Here is a 21228-nt window from a genome sequence, read left to right on the forward strand (position 1 = left end):
TGCTGACCATCAGCAAATTACCAAACTACGCTGTGGTAGTATACATGAAAAAGAACTTCCAGGGTTTCTCTTCAGAGTTACATATGTATGATATCTGTATAGTGTTTGATTCTTGTGCAATAAATAATTGAAAGTGTTCCCAGACTTTGTGTACACCATGTATGTATCTTGTCATCTTTTATTGAATACCACAACCACAAATTTATTATGAGACATTTCTACTTCTACCTTGGCTGTTATACAGCCACTGTCAGTGGCAATCAAATGAAAACAAGACACGTGGAACAAAAATTCAGTAAACTGTGCATTATTTCAAAAATAATCACGGTTACTGTTAATACATTTATCCCACTGTGAGACGAGATAGTCAGTGCCGTCATGCAGAAATATGTGTGACTGCCAATGGAACCATCATGATTGTACCCAGGCAGGCATGTCTTTGCCCAAAGCAAATCGATGGACACAAATGTCTTACTTCAGGGCTCCAAAAATATGGAAATCATATGGGAGAAATTCAGACTGTATGGAGAATGTGTAAGAGTTTCCCAGCAAAATTTCTGGAGTGTAATTGAAAAGTGAGTGGGACCTTATGTAGCTAAGGTTGTTTTCGAAGGTTGTTTTTAAGTAAGCTGCATAAGTTTCTTTAGGACTTCCTTACACATGCTCCATACAGTACCGATAGCTCCCAGTGCAGTTTCCATGTTTTTGGAGCCCTAAAGAAAGACACTCGTGGCTGTCAGTTTGCTTCGGATAAAGAGGTACACACCTAAGTACAATCAAGGTTCTGCAGGCAACTGTAAACATTTTTCCATAAGGCATTGACTGTCTTGTCTCACAGTGGGATAAATGTGTTAACACTTCTGGTGGTTATGTTTGAAATAATGAACAGTTTATTTACTTTTTTCCAGTTTTCTCATTTTCATTTGACTACCCCTTATACTGGAAGGTCAGAAATAGTCTGAAAAGCTAGGAAGGGTGTTGCGGTGTAGATTGTGCTGCAAAATAACAACACAAATGCCCAGTCTTCGGACAGAAAAAGAATCCCCAACCTGGCCGAGAATCGAACCCGGGACACCATGATCCAGAGACAGCAATGCTAACCACTACACCATGAGTATGTACAGTCAGTGAAATTAGTGTTTCTATGAATTTAAATAATCTTCGTCATCCCTGTATTTCAATGAGGTTTTTTTAAACACTAACTCCTTTGCATAATTAGATTCATTCTGAAACTAACCTCAAGGCAACAGCTAATCCATTTGCCTCCATATCCATTCTCCCAGTAAGCTATTACAGCAAAGCATAACACAATAATCTTTGTGTAAGTTGGAAAATTAGGAGAGGAGGACTGGGCAGATGTAGACTGTGAAGTAGGAAATGAATTGTGGTGTTACAGCTGAGTGAGTATTGTTGCCCATGAATGGCAAATCTTAGGTTTCAGATACCAAACTGTCGTGTGGTTTAACCAGTGATACAGTTTGATTACTGTGGAGCTCTGGAGCATAGTGGTAATTCCATTCTTCGCTCTTAAATTCTCTCTAGTGTGGAAACTCACACAAGTCATCATGCCTGTGTAAACTTTTATTTTACAGCTCGGCGGCCGCATAAAATGCGGCACAGAGAAGATTCCGTGTACGCACCCCGTTCTCTGTTTGATCGACCTTCTCCTGCTCTTCTGAAAATGCGAAGGGACATGAAATTACAGAAGTATCGTGGTGGCACAGTACGCCCCATGTTATCCATTTCCAGCCTCAAGCCAGCAGCTACTGTGAAGCAAATAGCTGAACCAGAGCATGTGCCAGAATGGCATATTCATGAGGAATGGGCTCTTTTACAGGTTTATTCTACTTCCATCTTATGCATTTCTTAAATTGTAACTTTAGTGAAATTATTAGTACTGTGTAAATTACAGCTGCAAAACATGTCCCTAATGTACATAACTACATTAATCTGTTATTTCAGGCTGTTCAGAGCTTCTTGCAATTACCGTTGAACTTGATGGTACTTTCCCCAGCACATACACCAAATTGGGATATGGTATCAGATATTGTAAACAATGTTTCTTGTACATATCGGTCTCCAAAGCAGTGTCGAAATAGGTAAGTCGTGTATATTCTTATTGAAATTATAGATGAAGTGTAAAGGAAAAGGGCAAAATACCAACCAGCAGTTATTACAAGTATAGAGGAAAAGTGGCCATACTTAACACATGCAAGAATTGCACTTATGTCAGCTTGAATATAGAGGAAGGAATAACATATTCAGAGCAAATATTCAGTCTCTGAATTATTATGAGCTGCAATGATGAGGGAGGATGCATGTGGTGTGGGGAGGAGGGGATGGGAGGGGGAAGGGGATTGTAGATAAGTGGTGGAAAAGGAAGAACCAGTCAATCAGGAAATTACATTGTACCAGGAAAAATCAGCAAACTCTCAGGGGATTTCAGGAATTTCATCAAGTCTCAGGGAATTCTGCATTTGTAACCTAGCATATTTTCTATTTTATTTTTATTTTTTTATTTTTTTTTTTACTTCCAATTTTAAAATACTTAATATCTCGAAGTGTGTTAATTATGTGAATATTATTCTCTATAAATTATTGATGTTTAAAAACTGTAGTTAAACTGCTGCTTATAGCTAGTATATAGCTCAGCCGAGAGGAAAGAAAAGTCTTTCCCCACTCACCATTAATTTATCAGGAGCTTCTTGATACCATCTTCCTCCTCACATCTGAAATTCTCAGGGAGTTCCCCTGCCCCCCTCAAGTTCGAGTAGCCACCTTGAAGTTGGAACCTCTTGAAGAGGAATAATCAGAGATACACAGATGTATAAGGTTATGAGACCATAAAAGCTTGGACTGTCGGGACATAATATGAATTTTAACCAGAATGTATTTGACTCTTTCTATTTTTAAACATAATTTTCTTTTAATTATTCTCATTGTAGTTTACCTACTTTAAATCTTCCATAGCTCCAAAAAATTTAAATCATTCGTACACTACCTTGTCAGTCTCACAAAACAGTTCCTATTCTTTCTCAGACAGATGTTCATTTGGTCTTATTTATATCATGAGTTTGAATAACACTACTTAATGAACAGTTGTATACAAAGTGCATCTGAAAAATTTGGTGAACAGTCTCAGAAAATAAATGCATACAAAATATATTTACTGGCCTTCAAAGTAATTACTGTTGTCTACAACACACTTCTATATAGGTTATAAAGGTGTTGCAAACTGTCACTAATCACTTCTTGCAGAACTATGTGAATCACTGAGCTCGCATGTTGTTGGATATCAACAATATCTGTAGGTTCAACTTTCTCGCATGATGCAAAGTGACTGTTCTACAGCACCCTTCTTATTCTTCCGATTTGGCATCTGTTTGTTGCCCTCCTTAAATGAGCCTTGAAAGGCTTATTCTTTGTAGATGTTGGACATGACCGAGTTGCTTTGAGTGATATCACAAGAAGTATTTCCTAACAGTTTCTAACAGCTTTACAACTGATGTTGGGCATGTGGTGTCACTAATGGTTGTTACTTTGAAAGCTAGTGAAGGTATTTTGATATTAACCTTTTATTTCCTTTATTTTCAGGTGGGCCTTGTAGATTCCATAACACTGTAAGAGAAATGCTTACCAGTGATCTTATGAGAAAATAAATTACTTTCCATCCCTGATATGTTTTTCAAAATTCCAAATGCAGACACCATTCTTTGTATTTTGTGAGGAATTGTCATAATTTTGGGACTCATCTTGTACACTGTCTCTCGACAATTCAATGCAGTGTTGCCTGGGACACCTGCACAAATTGATCCATTGTAGACTGATGATTTTCCAGTACTCTTTTATTCACATACTTTTCTTCTTGTTCCTTCTCTCCTCATTACCAACATTATTCTGCCCTCATTTCAGAAGAACCAAAATTTTCACACAGTTCACAATATAATTCAACTGTGTTATACTTTTTCTCACTGAGAAACCATATGCATTGTTTGTTTTTGCAGTCATTGTAAATCAATGTCATGCAAGAAAAATGCAATAAACATATGAACTGTTGCTACACACACACACACACACACACACACACACACACACACACACACGTGATTTCTGCCTGCTGCTGCTTACATGCTAGCTGATCGCCGCAGGAAGTCATAATTTTAACCAATCAATCCTTACTTTTGAGACTCTAAAAAACTAAACTCTGACCAAACAGGCCATGAAGGCCCAAGGGTACCGACCAGCCGCTATGTCATCCTCAGCCCATAGGTGTCACTGGATGCAGTCATGTAGGGGTGTGTGGTCATCACACCACTCTCCTGGCCATATCTCAGTTTATGAGACTCGCTACTTTCAATCAAACAGCTCCTTAGTTTGCCTCACAAGGGCTTGGCACCCCACTTGCCAATAGTGCTCCCCAGACAGGACAGTCACCCATGCAGGTGCTGATGCAGCCCGACATTGCTTAACTTCAGTGATCTCACACTTCAGTGTTATCACTGTTGCGAAGCCATTGGCACTTTTGAGACTCAGCAATTTATATTTGAATGAAAATCCTGTAAAATTACTGTAAGTGCTCCAAGACAGTTACAAATGTGTACATCAGTAAGGTAGATTACACTGTTATAGAATATATACTGTAAAGTATATTTATTACATCACTTTAGTTCCCTCTGTCATCCCTATGCTTGAATTGGTACTGGCCTCAAAGTATGTATGTGGTTTCTATTACAGGGAGTGACAGAAGACACTTTGAAATTCAGGGGAAATAAATATATGTATAAAAGTACACAGGTTGCCCTTTTACTGTAGCTTATTTTGAGCAAAAAGGAACTTGAGTAGTAATCTTGAATGTTGTTGCGCTTCTCAGTATTATTCATGAATTTGACAATCATTTGAGATGCAATACCAACAGCTTCTTCTTTTATCACTTTGTTAAGACCATCAGAGATAGGGAATATTGTTCATGAGGCGAGACTTTTGTACAATGAAACTGTGCATTATCATCATAATAATTGATGATTTTACCCAACTGTGGCTGTAAAAAGTTCTGTAACATTGCCAGTAACGATTACTGTTTACTGTAATACTGTTGTCCTGAAAGAAGTATGGATCCACCACACCAAAGTTAAAAATGCACACCACACTCACTTTGAGCCCATGAGCTGCTCATTCCTAAAGGTTACCCTGAGACCAATATTGGAAGTTCTATTTGTTTACTGTGCACTATGCCCTATGCCAGTAAAATCTGTTATGCAGACATTAAAAAGGTCTTGACATAAATTTTCAAAATCATTTGTCTTCGTTTCTTTGTACAATCATCACTATTTTGTAGAAATACATTCGCAGATCTCAGGAGAGACTTTTATACTTTCATTTCCGCTTGATAATTGTTTAGAGTGACTTGAGGATTTGTGAATTAAAACCATGACAACTGCCACATTTTCTTACAGTGCCGTTGTTGTGTGAGATCAGGCAGGATATCAGTTTCAATGCCGGAACTATTTGTGTAAAGTTTGATAACCAACAGTAAATTATTTTCTTACCAGGAACTCTTACCCCCCAAAGTGAATGTGAATTGTACACATTGTTCGTATATTAGAGGCCACCAACGGTCTACAGACCACACCATGATGTACACTGAAAATCACATGCACACTACCATTTGATGCACTCCCTACTATTGTAATTCCTCATCCTAAGCTTCTTTCGGAGTTGGAGTGGGACTTGAGAAAAATAAGGGCAAAAAGTGTAGAAAATTTTAAATGAAGGAGGGAGGTGACAGTGGGAGGTGTTACAGCAAAAATTTTATCAATAGTGAGCTACCTACAGTAGAAGAATAAAGGTACGTTAAGAAAGAAAATTGTTATATGTTAATCAGATATAAAGTGACTTATTGTGCTTCTAAAAAAATGCCCACTATCGGCAAAACAACTCGGTCATGAATGACAAGATGAAAGGGTTGCAGATAACACTGGTCTGCTGTCACATAATGAAATTTGTTTTATGCTCATGTACTGAGATCTTTTAGAGAAGAAAATGTTAATTTACTGAATATTTGATCAATATTCTGATTGGATTGAGAACTTCCTACTTCTCAACAAGAAGAAATTATCAAATGTAAAAGTAGCATTGGCTTTCCCCCGAGGAAGTCTGTAAGGCTGTTACAGTTACTGACATATATAAACAACATGCTGAATAATAATGCCAACATCATGAGGCTGTTTTCAGATAATGATGTGTGTACATAATTGTAGTAAAATGCAAAAAGCTCTCAGAGACTAGTGACAGCCGACCCTCGACGCAGACAAAAGTAACATATTGGATTGTTCAGCTGCATTGTTACAATCTTCCACTGAATCTGAATAAATTGTAAAACATTAAAATGTGAGTGTATTTTTCCAGAGTGGTTTAGGGAGTAATGAACACTTGGAAGTAGTGGAGAAAGAAGATTCCAGAGGAAACATAATTTGTTTGTGAAGTAGGTAGCTAACAGCTCCTGAAACTAATTTAAGGTATTAATCATGGGTCTGAGAGTCTTACTATGTAATATAAATTGAGGATATGTAAAAGATTCACAAGAGAGCAGCACATTTTGTGGCAGAAGAACTTTTACCGAATGGTGCGACAGTTCTTCAGTGTATATAAACTGAAGGAACGTGCTTTGAGTGTAGATCAAAGTTTTTAGAAAATTACAATTTGACACAATTTTCTGAAGCTTTCAGAGCGGCCCTTCATCGGTAAGACAGAGAAACCAATTTCTTGTTCTGTGTTTATTAGAGTGTTAATTAGATTCTGTTGTTTTTACTTTGTGATACTTGTCCAAAACCAGGTTATTCTTCATCAAAACCACATCCCATGTCTTCTGTGTGTGTGTTTTTATCATCAGCACCTCAAAATGCAACAATAAGTAGAGCAGTTCAATTTCATCTCTTCTATCACTACCTCATCTTTGTCTCATAACCAGAACTTTTCTATGACTTGATTGTCCAATCCTGTTTTTCCCTTCTCTCTCTCTCTCTCTCTCTCTCTCTCTCTCTCTCTCTCTCTCTCTCTCTCTCTCCATCCTCCCCCCTTCTCCCATTTCCCCCCTTTCTAACTCCCTTACTCCCCCTCTCTGTTTCCCTCATTCCCCCTTCCCCTCCATCTCCCTTTCCCTCCCTTCTTATTTCTGACTGTTCCTTCAATTTTTACATTTTATCACAACTCTGTTTGGATTGTTTGTGTTATTTACTGAATTCTTTTCTTTCTCTTCTTGTCAATTTTTACTTTCTGAAATTGATATTTCCTTTTGGCTCCATTATGTATACATGTGTGTATAATTTTATCTACAGCAGTTTTCCCCCTTTTCCCCATGATATACATGCTATGCTTCATGTTTCTCATAATAAATATCTGTTAACTTCCAGTTTTTTAACATTTTTGTTTGTGAACAAGTACTTAGTATTTCCATTTCGCTATTGAGGTCTCTCAGATGTACATATGCTATGTGTGGTCCATTAATTCTTGGTTACTTTTTCTTTGGTTTAATGCCTATGACATGATGCAATGCTGAAACATTTTATTAGAAATATGCTGTGGTTTTATTTAAAAATAATCCAAAATGAAATGACAACCACATGAAATAAAACAGCAACAGCCTGATAGATAGTTAGCAAAGCTAAGAAATGTGTCCGCTTTCATTCCTATCAATAAACCTGCCACTATCTACAAATTATGTTCCCCCCCTCCTCTTACTTTTTTTCCGTGAAGTAATTTAATATTAAATTTATACCATGGAAACTCCAAGTTGGAATATCAACTAGACATTTAGATTTGGCCAACACCTTTTTCAGAAAAGTAAACACACACATTCACACAAGCAAGCTCAACCCAAATGACTGCTATTTCTTGCATTTCTGACTGGAATGCAGCTGTCATGTAGGATGAAAGTGGTAATCTGGAGTGGGGCGTGAAATGGGGAAGTGTAGCTGGATCTGGGTGGAAGAGGGGGGGGAGGGGGGGGGGGGAGAAAAGAGCACTGTTTGGTGGAGCATGCAGGAACCAGAAGATGACATGACAAGACTGCCAGGTACAGCATTAGGAGGCTGTGGGGCAGGTAACAGGCGAGGAGCAGAGAAGGAAAGGAGCAGGAAACACGGAAAGATTGGCAAGTGCGTTGGAAGAGGGCAGTATTCAAATGAGGGTGATAGGATGGATGGGGCAAAGCTGCTGTGTGGAGGGTCCAAATTGTGATAACCTACTGTTCCCATGACCTGCCGTTCAACAGTTCCTACCCCCTCTGTAGAACCACCTCATCCCTATTCCACCCCCTCTCTCTCATTGTGTGCCACCGTATGCCAATGCATCTTTCCATCTTCTCCCCTTCCCTGCTTCTCTCCATCTCTGTGCCCCTAGCACCTGGCAGTGTTGTTATGCCACCTTGTAGTGCATACACACTCCACCAGACAGTGCTCTTCTCCACATCTGTACTGTGCTTCTCCTTCCCTGCCCCCCCCCACCCCCCACCCCCACCCCCTCCAGACTGCTGCTTTTCTCCCATGTGATAGTTGCATTCCAGCCAGTGATAGCGGTCATGTGTGTAAGATGTTCCTGCTTGTGTCAGTGTGTGTGTACGTGTGTGTTTTGCTTTATGAAGAAAGCTTTGGCTGAAAGCTAAATGTGTAACAGTCTTTTCATTGTGCCTGTTTGCAACTCAACATGTTATCTTCATGACGAGTAGTGATCTGTCCTTTTCCTAGTATGGTTAATATTAAATTTGTCAGTTGCAATATTATATAGGTACCAGATTCAAAGGCAGCAACAGTACAGTAGTCACACATTAAAGGACAATAGTTATTATCACCTGTTTGCATAATTATTGGTCCACTGGTTCCTTACCTTCTGTTTTAGAAAAGGATTTATTGTAGTTGAAGTTTAATTTTGGATTAATTTCTTTCTACATAATGTATACTTTACTGTTATTTGTTTTTGCATGGTTTAGAAGCTTTAACAATAGCCAATAAGGACTTCTAAACATGTTATGTTCTTTACTATTGCATTTTCCTGACAATTAATGAATAATTTCTACCCGAAAAAATGTCATGATTTTGTTTCCACTGAACACTGAAAGCAGGATTACTGCAACCTGACTATGTTGTAAATGATGTACCACCTAAGGAGTGAGTAAGAAGTAAAAAATGATAACACACAGAATAAATTTTGCGGGAAGAACAGTTTTATATAATATTTCTGAAAAATTTAAAGGAATTATTGCTGATGGGCTACCATATTTTAATGAACATACAGCAGAGAACTAGAGAGACAAAAACTTCGTTGGTCACTAGATTCTTAAGTAATAGCAATTAAGTAAAGGATTACAGTAATGTGTAAACTGTTTAAATAACGCCAGTCTACAAAACGTGAATATCAGTGTCAAACTGGCGCAACAGTATTGCAATAATTGTTGTTGGCACACTACATATACTGATGTATGTGTTCACTTTTTGGCTCTAAATATTGCAATCATACTATGGTCACTGGGTTTATGAATTGCAGAAGCCTTGTGTTGCCCACTTGGAAACAATATGTCCAGTTAGTGTTGATATTGCATTGTTAATACTCATTTTGTTTTGTTACTATTTAGGTTAATAGGACAGTGTGCATAATGATTTTTAAGATTAAACAGATGAATTTATCTCTGAATAAAATAGTTAAGCAGTGAACTGTTATCCAGGAATTCCAGCTTACAGGTCTATATGTCAGAAACAGGTAGTCTCTATATACTAGAGAGACATTTAGAAACTGACTGCATATTGAATGAAGACAAGAATACAAATAAGAAAATGAAGCATGACAGTCTTGTATTGTGTGAAGATTTACTGGGAGCCCAGTAATTACTAAGTTAATGTGTGGCAATCTGAAGTGATTGCTCGTATCGGCTGTGGTAATTTAACATCTTCAACATGCTCCACCACCACTAAGAGTCTAAAATGTAACAATCATCCACCGAGTAAAAATCTTCAGCAGTATTGGTCATTGAATCTACTGTGTGATAGCTGAATATGGTCACACGATTGGTACAGCAGTCTTATCTGAAATCTTCCCCATGAGCACCTGTGCACTAGATGTGTGTGTGTCCTTCCCATAATATGCTGATCGTGTATCTACAAAGTGGATCTACAATACTGCAACGAGTTGACAAAAAAAAAAATGACAAATGCGAGGAAATCTGAGCGAGTTGTGACTTTTTTTTGGACAACATAGTGGCATTTTAAGTATGCTATTGAATCACTAAGATTTATATTTATTAGAAATGTTGTGCACTGACGTACCAAGCATCAAGACTACTGTGTGGTAGCTGGATATAGTCACAAGTCGACATAGAAGTCTCATCTTAAACCTTCCCTGTGAGTACCAGCATCTCTCAGCAGCGGCTCTTGAGGACTACTTGTGGGTAGCAGCTATCATAGTCAAAAAGGTGGTACTGATTTTGTCTTCAAATAAAGAAGGAGAATATGAGGAAATTGCATCTAGGGTGAGCTATAATTGTTTACTGATTTTCCAAGATAACATTCTAGTAACTAAACAAGTAAGAATGCAAATCATAAAGTAAATAATAGACACAACCTTGATCAAGTAAGGCAAGAAAAAGTGTTATTAATTGTCATTTAAGCAAGAAACAAGCAAGTAAATGACGATTGGAAGAGACTACATGTCAAATTTTATTTCTGGGGAAGAAACAACGTCACACGAGACATACAAAAACATGTATTGTCACCTGAAGTGCAGTAGAAAAAACAAGGTGCATGTTGCCTATTTAAGTTAATTTAGTGTCAGTAGCTGATTTACTGGCATTAACGTGGCAGTAGCTTGAGACTTGGAGCAATGTGTAATAGAATGAGAGAATATCTAGCAACATTATTTTTAGTGAGGAATCACTGAGGTAGCATTCAATGGAAGAAAGGGTAGCAAGAAATACAAGTAATTTTAGAATGTCACTTTTGCTTTACAAGAATAACAATGTAAATGTTATTGGGGAACTGCAGTGTCTAAAGTGAGAAACTGATCAAGTGTAAATATTAAGAATGAGGAAAATCTGATGTTCATGTGTAAACCACTAGTTTAGAATAGTAGCTCATACAGTACCATAAGTGAAAAAAAGTTCCACGTTGTGAATTAATAAAGGAGAAGAAAATTAAATACCAATATTTCCAGACTTGTTCTTGTAGCAGTGTTCATATAGAGGAAAGACAGATGGTAAAGATTGGGTGTGTAATTTTGTTGGTAAAGATTGGGTGTGCAATTTTGTTGCTTCTGTTAGGAGATACTGTCTGGAATGTTTGGTGGCAGAAATTTCAGTGATACAAGTTTTTGTGGGACAATACAGGAAATTATAAGAAATGCCAAATCCATTAAAAGTCACTGTGATTATGGTTTTCCCTTCATAGCAGTAAATGTTAGCCTGCACTATCAAGAAAGGCTATCGTCTGCAGTGCTTTTCATTATTATCTGAAAAAATAATAATTGTCAAAGAAGTACTATGTATTGAAGTAAATCTGAGTATAAAACAAAAAAAAAAAAAAAAGAATTGATTCATTCTAAAATGCAGTGCATCACTGGAAAAAAGGAGGAAAAAAACATAAATAATGTTTGAGGAGCAGTTATAAGTGGTAAAATGTTGATCCAAATCTAACTGGACTTTTAAACCAAACCATAGGTCAACTACAAACATCACAAGGTGTGAAACAACGGGCATTGATTTGATCATGAATTAATTGATTAATTTAATTTTAACTATTGAATGTATTACAGGCATTTACTGCTTTCATTATGTCATGGCAATAGAGAAAATTGAAAGTGTTATGAACATCTTTTTGCTTGCTTTTATGAATATTGACTGATAGGAAAGTAAGACCTAGTCAGTGACAAAAAATGTGGTATAATCTCTACTGCTATTGCTGAATACAGCAATGAACATTGGTGCATTTATCTTCACCCTTCATAAATAATGTTATCAAAATACCATCACATTTTAAAAATCATAAGCTGCAATTCAGAAGTGTAAGATAAGAAAGTAAACAAGCAAAAATAAATGACAAGTAGTTAAAGCAAGAGTTGGTAAAGACAGAATGTAAGACTCCAGCTAAAGAGAGCAAATGAAATAGAGAACCTGCTAGATGACACAGAAATGTCTATACTAAGACAACAGAATCACATCATATGAAAAGGAAAGAATGACATTGCCAAAGAGAGTCAATAAACGAGTGAAAAGGATGTAAAGGGAGAGGACATGGAAATAAGAGGGAAAAGCTAACATGCAGTAAAAAAGAAAGATTTTAAAATTACCAGTGACACATAGACCTGATTTATTGGCCTTTCTTTGAGATCAAATGAGGCTGACTTCTTGTGTATGCCAAGGATGAAGTGTGCATGTCTCTCATGCTAATACTTGGAATCCTTGGACACCTATATTGTCATTATATGTGAAATTTGTTCTTGTTTGTGAAATGGTGGTCTTTATTTTATCGTGCAGTTCTGTTGTCTGAAATGTGGTAACCAACCAACCTTAAAATGCATACTATGGTGTCATGTATTGATCTCTTTTTGTACACTGACACGTTAATCTGTAGTGATTAAAGTGTTGAGAAATGAATACCTATCAAATAACTGACACGGACACCACCTTTGCAAACTGTTTTACTTACATAAGTACAACAAAGAATGTGAAGAAGTTGAGGGAACAGTTGCAATAATACCCATCTGTACCGACAGCAAGAGGATAGTGTGGTTGTGTAACTCAGTGAACTAACTTTCATAAGTTTCATACATGCTACAAGACCAGTTGTGCAAAAAAGTTGTGGTTAAGGAACTGTATACGTGTGTAGCTTTCATAAAGCATGTTGCATATTTATTGATACCAGAATGGATCTTTGGATTACATTAATGAGCAGAAAATCATTTCAAATGAACAGAAGTTGTTTCAACTGTTGTGCATATTATAAGATAGTTGCATTTAAGTGTAACAAAGTTGATATGTATTTTTCATCTCTATACAAAAAGAAGAAGAGTTAGTTGATAAATTCCTTAAATAGTATTCCAAAATGTATATGATGATCAACAAATTAAGTTAAAAAACATAACAAATTTTTGAAAAATGCAATTCCACTGCAGAAACAGAAGATACAATGCTAAGAATTGCTTTAATCAAGTGTCACAGCATTCACAAGCACTGGATGTATTGATAGAACATTTGTCTAGAACTGCCAAGGACTGAATATTGTGCTAATTTTCATGTAATAATCACATGCAAAAAACTTCAAGATCTTGTATTTGACTGTCTATTACAACTACTTAGTATTCTGGACTAACTAATGCATTTAACTGGAAGCTAAAAGTATCATAAATGCAATAAATTTTCATGAGAGAAAGCTGTTAAAAACATGGGAGAACATTTTGTAAGCAATGTTACATTGCTTTTGAAAGAGGATGCACTTAAAGTTATTTCAGTAAACTCTGAGGTCAATTTGACAAAAAGTGGACATTCGTGATCACAGAGATATACCAGAATGGCAGATTATAGCTGTCGTATTGTAGGTAGTACAATTATACATGCAAAATTACCAAACAGCAGGAGACAAATAAAGGAAAAAAGTGCAGAAAGATGTGTACATTACCACAGATCAAATTGTGAAGCACAAAGAACACTATGTCAGCAGAAATACTACAGCTAGTAGTATTTACTACTGTGGTGTGAAGAAACAGCAATTGACCATAGTATGTAGTACAAAATGTCGTGACTACATAACTGAGCAGTCTGAGAATTATAATTTTGTAATCATGGAGCAGGACATAATAGAAGAACAGGTGATTTGCATCAGGTTTCTTCATTGTGCTGTTGAAAGAAGGATGATAAACTTTTATTGTGAATGAACCTGTAGTGTTGATTATCTGTAAACTAATTTCTAACAATGAAACACAATTTAGAATAAGTCGTACATGCATATGCAGGCCACTAAAATGTGTATTATAAATACCAGTGGACTTAATCATAATATATGTTACATGTGTTCAGCAGTACACTAAGTTTCTTTTCCTTCTCTCAATTCTATCAATTTCTCAAGAATTACTTCATATTTTATAAATTTGAATACTTTTTGAAACAAAATAGTCACACTTCCAATTTTTGTGTTAATGGAAATTATTGAATGAGGATGTAATTACCTACAGATGTCCTACATATATTAAAATACATGTATAAGTAAAAACAAAAAATAGAATTGATTTCATTGTCAAGACATGGTAGATACTTAAATTCATAGATATGGCAGTTACAGATAGTTTTATCAAGATAACTGAAATATTTAAATTGTAACAACATGTCAGACAGACACTGAATATCATCAATAATATTATAACAAGAAGTGAATGACATATCACTGTATAGAAAATTCCTATTCACATCTTTAAATTTGCTGCTGCAATCATTCACAGTGAAACAGAGGCAGTTTAGAGATTGTGAGGATCTAACACGCTGAAAATCCACACAAACACTGAAGATTTATGTGACTATTCATATTTCATTTCAAAGTTTGGTTATATTCTTCAGGTGTTATGATTATGATCATTCAAAATGGAATAATGAAGAGTCAGCCCACCCACCTTTAAAGCAGGCAATTATGTCCCTTTAAAGTGGGCAATTTATTTATTTTTCTGTTTATTCATTCAAACAAATTATTCCATAATTCTGCTGCTGATATCCTTATCATTAACTATCAACAGTTCTTTGTAGTTGGAAGGTGCATCAGCAGCAAGTGACCCAGGTCTCATACCACAGGCAGAGAAAGTCCACTTCTTCAGTGTAGAAACCTAACTTCTGAATGGTTATATTGAAGCACAGCACTCACACCCTCGTTCTGTTCAGTTCCTGCCACAGTAGGTAAGGGAGGTCACATCCAACAGTAGGCCCTTCTTTTGGAACCATGTCCAAACTCTCTAGCTCAGTCCTCCATTCTTCCAGCTGATAGTTCTAATAAACATCTACTAGCATATACTATGATCCACACAAGATGGAGGGAGATGGTTGGGGAAGTCTGCCTTCTGTCTTTGTCCTCCTCACACTTAATTCAATGTCTTTGTGCTTTGGAGTGGGTGCAATCCCAGTAATGAGTTTTGCTTCAACACTGAAATTGATTTCAGGCATCCCATCAAATTTACATTGACTTGTTTACTATATTGTCCATCTTCATCACATGCACAGAAGTGCTCCATATTTGGAACAGCTTATTCACTGTCAGAGCCACACAGTACCACAACAGACATTTGCAACAATCCTGGTCCAGCAATGCATTTCGCGACTGTCAAGGACATAATTATGTTTTTCCTAGAGCAGACATTAGCATTGATGTTGATGCTACACTGCTTGAATGTCAGGGTGTGGTCCTAGATAACTGGATTATTCCACCCCACTTCTCCGTTAGAGAAATGGAAATTGCAAACCTGGCTTTGGAGTTATTCTGATTGTACAGGGAGAAAAAATTCAGAGCTTGCATCAATTTATTTGTGATCTCTGTAAAGCTGGAGCCTCGAACTACCATAATTTATTGTCAGTGGGTCATACATGAATTTCCTGATGTGATGCAGCACATGCTGACCATGTACACACTGTGGCTCGCTAGCGCCAAGACTCTTCCTAGTGGTAAACCATTATTTGTGGTTCCTCTACCTGTATTACTTTAACTGGAGACTGATATAGAATCTTCTGCTCTAAAGGACTACGTCAGCTGAGGATGTTAGATAGTGATCCTCATCATATGGAACAGGTTAATCAGTAGCTTCCTGTGCTTTTGGCTGTTATGTTAGTGAAGGGTTCTCAAGTAATCTTCTTTCACACAAAACTGTCTTCATAATGTTTTTTCATGTTTAGGATATGGCAAGTACATGATTTTCCAGGTCAGAAATCTGTTTCCTGATTATTTAATTTCTCTTCCAGAGTATTTGTGATTCATTGGAGCATCTGTCCTTCATGGGTCTTAAAAGCATTCAAAACAATAACAGAGATTGGAAATGGTTTAGTTAATTTCATTCCTTTCCTTGTTTCTGCAAAGTGACCACACTAATCCTTCTCCAAGCCTTTGGGGTGTGCAAGTAGTTAATGCACGTGTTCATCGTGTTTAGGAACCATTTTAGAGCTATTGGCAAAAGTTCTTAATTTGTGCAATTATAAAAAAAATATTTCATGAACACTAACCACTCTGTTTGACTTGATGTTAGAAATGGCCAGCTCAAATTCAGTCACAATGAGTTTGCAGTTAAAAATGAAAAAGGTATATCCTGGAGCTTAGTAATCTTTTATCATACTTTAACTCTTAAATGAATCCATATTGAAACTGTGATTGGAAATAAATCTCCATTCTGCCATTACAGATGTGATTGTGGAAGATAGGCAGCTGTGTAACTCACATTTAGTCCCACAATGTGTGTCCCGTTATGAACTTATGGCCATAATAGCTCTGGCTATTGGCTCTGTTTGAAGCTTCTATTATTTTTGTTAATGGAAGCTTGTATGCACACAGCCTTGGTTATTGATATAACCGTAATTAAGTGTGGTAGCACTGTTCTCTTTGATTCTTGTAGGTAAGCCCTTTCTTTGACTCATTAGAATGAATATTTTATTGCACAAGAAACTTGACACTGTTTGGAAACATATTATCAAATTGTATCAATAATGTGAAAATTCCTGGATTGAATAAAACGTAAAACAAATGAAAGGCAAATACTCTCCTGCACTGGACTGATGTGTGGCGCACAGGCACACATGACAGAAAATGGTATTCATTAGCTTTTGAGCTCTGGCTCTTTTTCAAGCAAAAGTACACACATGAGCATGCCGGCACCTGAATGTATGTTCCTGCAACTGTGACATGACTGATTTTTCCAGACTGATTAATCAGTCATGTACCAGTCTCTCCCTCTCTATACTTCCTAAACTCCATAGAGATATTTTGCTATACCATATTTGACTTCCACCTCCAAAGAAAAATGAAATGGCAGAGGAAATACTTTTTCAGAATTTATGAGATTTCTTGCAGAATTAGTGTTTCACCTCTTCCATGGAATACATTGATGACAAAAGTCATGGGATACCTCATAATATTGTGTCGGACCTTCCTTTGCCCAGCATTGTGTGGCAACTAGATGTGGCACGGATTCGACAAGTTGACGGAAATTCCCTGCAGAAATATAGAGCTATGCTGCCTCTGTTTCTCGTTATGTCTCATAACTGTTTGATGGGATTCATGTTTGGCAATGTGGGTGGCCAAATCAGTTGCTGCAATTGTCCAGAATGTAAACACAGCCTACACCATTATGTAGCCACCACCAGTTTCACAGTGGCTTGTTGACATCTTAGGTCCATGGCATTGTGGACTTTGCACACCATCAGTTTTCACCAACTGAAATTGGGACTCATCTGACCAGACCGTGGTTTTCCAGTTGTCTAGGGTCTAATCAGTATGGTCACAAGCCTCGGAAAGGCACTGCAGGAGATGTTGTGCTGTTAGCAAAGACACTTATGTTTGTCATTTGCTGCTATAACCCATTAACGCCCAATTTCGCTGCACTGTCCTAACGGGTATGTTCATTGTATGACCTACATTGATTTCTGCAGCTATTTCACATAGTGTTGCTTGTCTGTTAGCACTGACAACTCTATGTAAACGCCGCTGCTCTCGGTTACTCAGCGAAAGCTGCATTGTTTGTGGTGAGAGTTAATGCCTGAATGTTGCCATTCTCAGCACAGTCTTGACACCATGGGTCTCTGAATATTTAATTCTCAAGCAATTTCCAGTGTGGAATGTCCCATGCATCTAGCTCCAACAGCCCATTTACATTCATAGTCTCTTAATTCCCACTGTGTGGCCATAATCATTTCAGAAACTGTTTCACATTAATCACCTGAGTACAAATGACAGCTCTGGCAATGCACTGCCCTTTTATACCTTGTTTATGCAATCCTATCACTATCTGTATATCTGCAAATTGCTATTCCATGACTTTTCTCACCTCAGTCTATATACTCTATTATGAAATACCCTGACATTAAAACTATATACTATGGGCTGTGATTTTAACCACGAGATTCACCTTTCATAGGTAGCAGTCTCACTTACAGAGACTCCAAGTACACTTCATCACCCAACCTGAAGTTTTAGTCTGATTTTAATCCCATTAAGAGCATTACCGCAAGAGCGCAGTTTGTGGTTCTAGTCCTGTGTTGGTACGCAGTTGTCAGAGAAATTGAATGTCTGGTGCTTTAAATAAAACATTTGGAGGTAATATTCTGTTTTCATAAGATGTGGAATAAAACAATTATTATTACATTAAATTAGAGTTCTTTGCATCTCCATTCCATGGTAACATTTTAAGATAATTTTTCATCTTGTATCTTCTCCATTTTCTTCACAGCTCTATGCCCAAAATCGTCTATATACTCACTCTGGTATGAGACCTTTTAATTTTTTTTGACAAGTACCAAGGCAATGTTTGGTATGAGCCATATGTACACTTTTGGTGGATTTGAGAAGGGAGCGTAGTGAGAAGAGGAAGCAATCCTCACCTCACACAAGCTGTGTGGTGAGGAGGAAATAAGCTCCACCTTCTTTCAAGCAATGCAGATGCCATACTTGTACATTGTGGTTTATAGACTGTGTCTACAAAGACAGAAGTGACAACAAGGCACTAATAAAGATTTGAATGTTTTTTTGAAGCCAAAATATATCAGTGGAATGAAACAGCATTCAACAGCAGTTACTACAGTGCAAGCACTAATGCCCCAAATTTCTCCAACTACTGCAAATTTAAAACTAAGGAAAGCGAATGTCAAAATAAGTACACATAGTATGTGCTGTGTGGACTTAGATATTTACATTCCACTTGGATTATCATAATGACAAAAAATTAGGTGATTAATCAGATGTATCATCTGGCAACTGTGGCAGTCTTGTGAATATTGTATTTTTTTACTTACCCATGCACACTTAGATAAAATGTAGTGATGAATAGTATACGGCAAAAGATAGACTGCTACTCATCATAGAGATGACACATTGAGTTGCCAACAGGCACAACTAAAAGACTCTTACATTCCAATCCAAGCTGCCAGAGACGGCATTCATTTGTGCAAGAAGTGTGCTTGCTTTTGTGAATGAATGTATTATGTGTTTCCATTCCTCAAGAAGGCTTTGGCTGAAACCTAAATATGTAACAATTTTTTTGTTGTGCCTGTCTGCAATTCAGCATGTCATCTTTACAGTAAGTGGCAATCTATTCTTTCCAACTCAAGAGTTTCCATTGTTTGACATAGAAATAAATCTTGCACCATGTAATCCATCATATCAGCTACTGTACAACAATTGATAGGCTTTACTACCTTAACAGCAGGCTGTTACCCCATTATTAATGTGGTATTAATGAAAGAGTTGAATAGCATTTCTTTGATTTTACATATTTCTGTATTGATCAAGTTGAGATTGTTTGGTTGAAGAATTCTCTTGAATCCAGCTCACACTTGTGTAGTAGTGCTCTTCCAGCTTCCTCATTGCGATATTCTTCTCCTGCTCTGTTATGGTTGTGATCTTTTAGAGGAAATTACTTTGACACAAGACTGTCAATACTTTTACAGAACAGACATGTTCATTCCTTTAAGGACCAGTGCACAAAACCTTTGTTGGTTTGTTACATGGTAGTGATTTTTTGCAGAAAGAAATTGTGAAACTTGACACTACAATTTTATGAAAGCCTTTAGATTTTCAGGTACTAATTATAAATTAGAAGTTATCATTCCCAATCAGAAATAAGGCCCTTCTCCCGTCCTATTGCAAATAAGGGAGAAACACTGACTGGCTAAAAGAAATTAAATATACACTGTCCAGAAAAAGGAATCATATCTTATTTGAGTGAAAATCTTGTTTTCTTTAGGACTCGGTCATATATACAGTAGTATAGTCTACACTGTTAAGTGCTTTCAGTTTTTGTCAGCAAGGTGCTCATCTTGTTCAGTTCACTCTTTATATTTCAGTATGATGCAGACTATGTGATTACACCATGTAACACATCTTAACTTTTCATCTCCCTTCTGCATAAAATTATGGTTTTTCACTTGTCATGGCTATGGAGATAAAGGATTTGAAAATCAAAATTTCCCATCACATACTCTTTTACAAAAGTAAGGGTTTTATTATTTATGAAAAGTACATAATTTTGAAACCTTGCAAAGACAAATGCTTCACCCAAGGTTAAGTTTAAAAGGTCTTTTCCTGGTGAAAATGTTCCTCATGTTCATTGCTTGTATCCTCCAAGTTCTGAAGGAAGAAGTCAAGATAGTAATCGAGGAAATGTCATTGGTGACACATGACACTTCATACATTGGAAATATCTTATCATGTTATTCACAATATCTTTATAGTCATCAGAGTTGTGATTTTCGAGAAAGTACATATACATTGAGTTGAATGCATTCCATGCATCTTTTCCACTCTCACTTAGCAATTTGGTGAAATCTGTATGTTGCCAAATTTTTTGTATTTGAACAATAAGTACTGGCTTTCTAACCTTTGCACTGCTGATGTTGTGAAACTAAGTCTTCAGGTATGCAAAACCTTCCCCTTCTCTGTCCAGTACTTTTTATCTTCATTAAGCCCATTTTAATATGCAGTGGAGGGAGATATACGTCTTCAAGGCTTATTACGGGCTCTTACAACAAAATCATCTGACCTGCAGTGTAGGCATTTTGCTTAGGCCACTCTTTCTGTATGTAATATTCTTTCTTGTTGCAACTGTCTCACTCACACAGAAGTAACCTGGTTGTATAACAGTCAATAGCCCCTGTTACTTTCAGATCTGCACACATTTTCCAGTTATACATATCACAGTGTAAGTAATGGACCAAATGCTGCATTCGTTTTACAAATTTCTTATTTGTTAATCAAGTATGCAAGTACAATGGTACCTAACATAGTGAGCATAATTCATCCCATGATTGTATCCGTAGAGCAAAACACTCATTAAGCGAAACAATCAATTTCAGCATTTCTCTTACTGCACCAGAAGATTGCTGCTTTGCTGTTATCGCCTCCTCCTCCTCCTACTCCTCTCCACAACTTTCTGCTGTGAAATACACTGCAACTCCATAAGCCCTTCGGTGGTCATTTCTCGGCTATGATCTTCCACAAGTTTATTAATATCAGTGTT

The 21228-nt window shown here is 36.9% G+C and overlaps 1 protein-coding gene across 4 annotated transcripts in view; it reads left to right on the forward strand.

Moving 5' to 3' along the window:
- Positions 1-21228, forward strand: part of LOC126356979 (helicase domino-like) — a 379868-nt gene that overhangs the window by 234360 nt on the left and 124280 nt on the right. For all 4 annotated transcript variants that reach the window (XM_050007413.1, XM_050007415.1, XM_050007414.1 and 1 more), the window contains 2 exons: positions 1593-1837; positions 1963-2099. In XM_050007413.1, the coding sequence (XP_049863370.1) occupies positions 1593-1837; positions 1963-2099 (382 nt within the window). The remainder of the gene's footprint in view (positions 1-1592; positions 1838-1962; positions 2100-21228) is intronic.

The sequence above is a fragment of the Schistocerca gregaria genome, chromosome 1 (assembly GCF_023897955.1).
Source record: "Schistocerca gregaria isolate iqSchGreg1 chromosome 1, iqSchGreg1.2, whole genome shotgun sequence".
Lineage (NCBI taxonomy): Eukaryota > Metazoa > Arthropoda > Insecta > Orthoptera > Acrididae > Schistocerca > Schistocerca gregaria.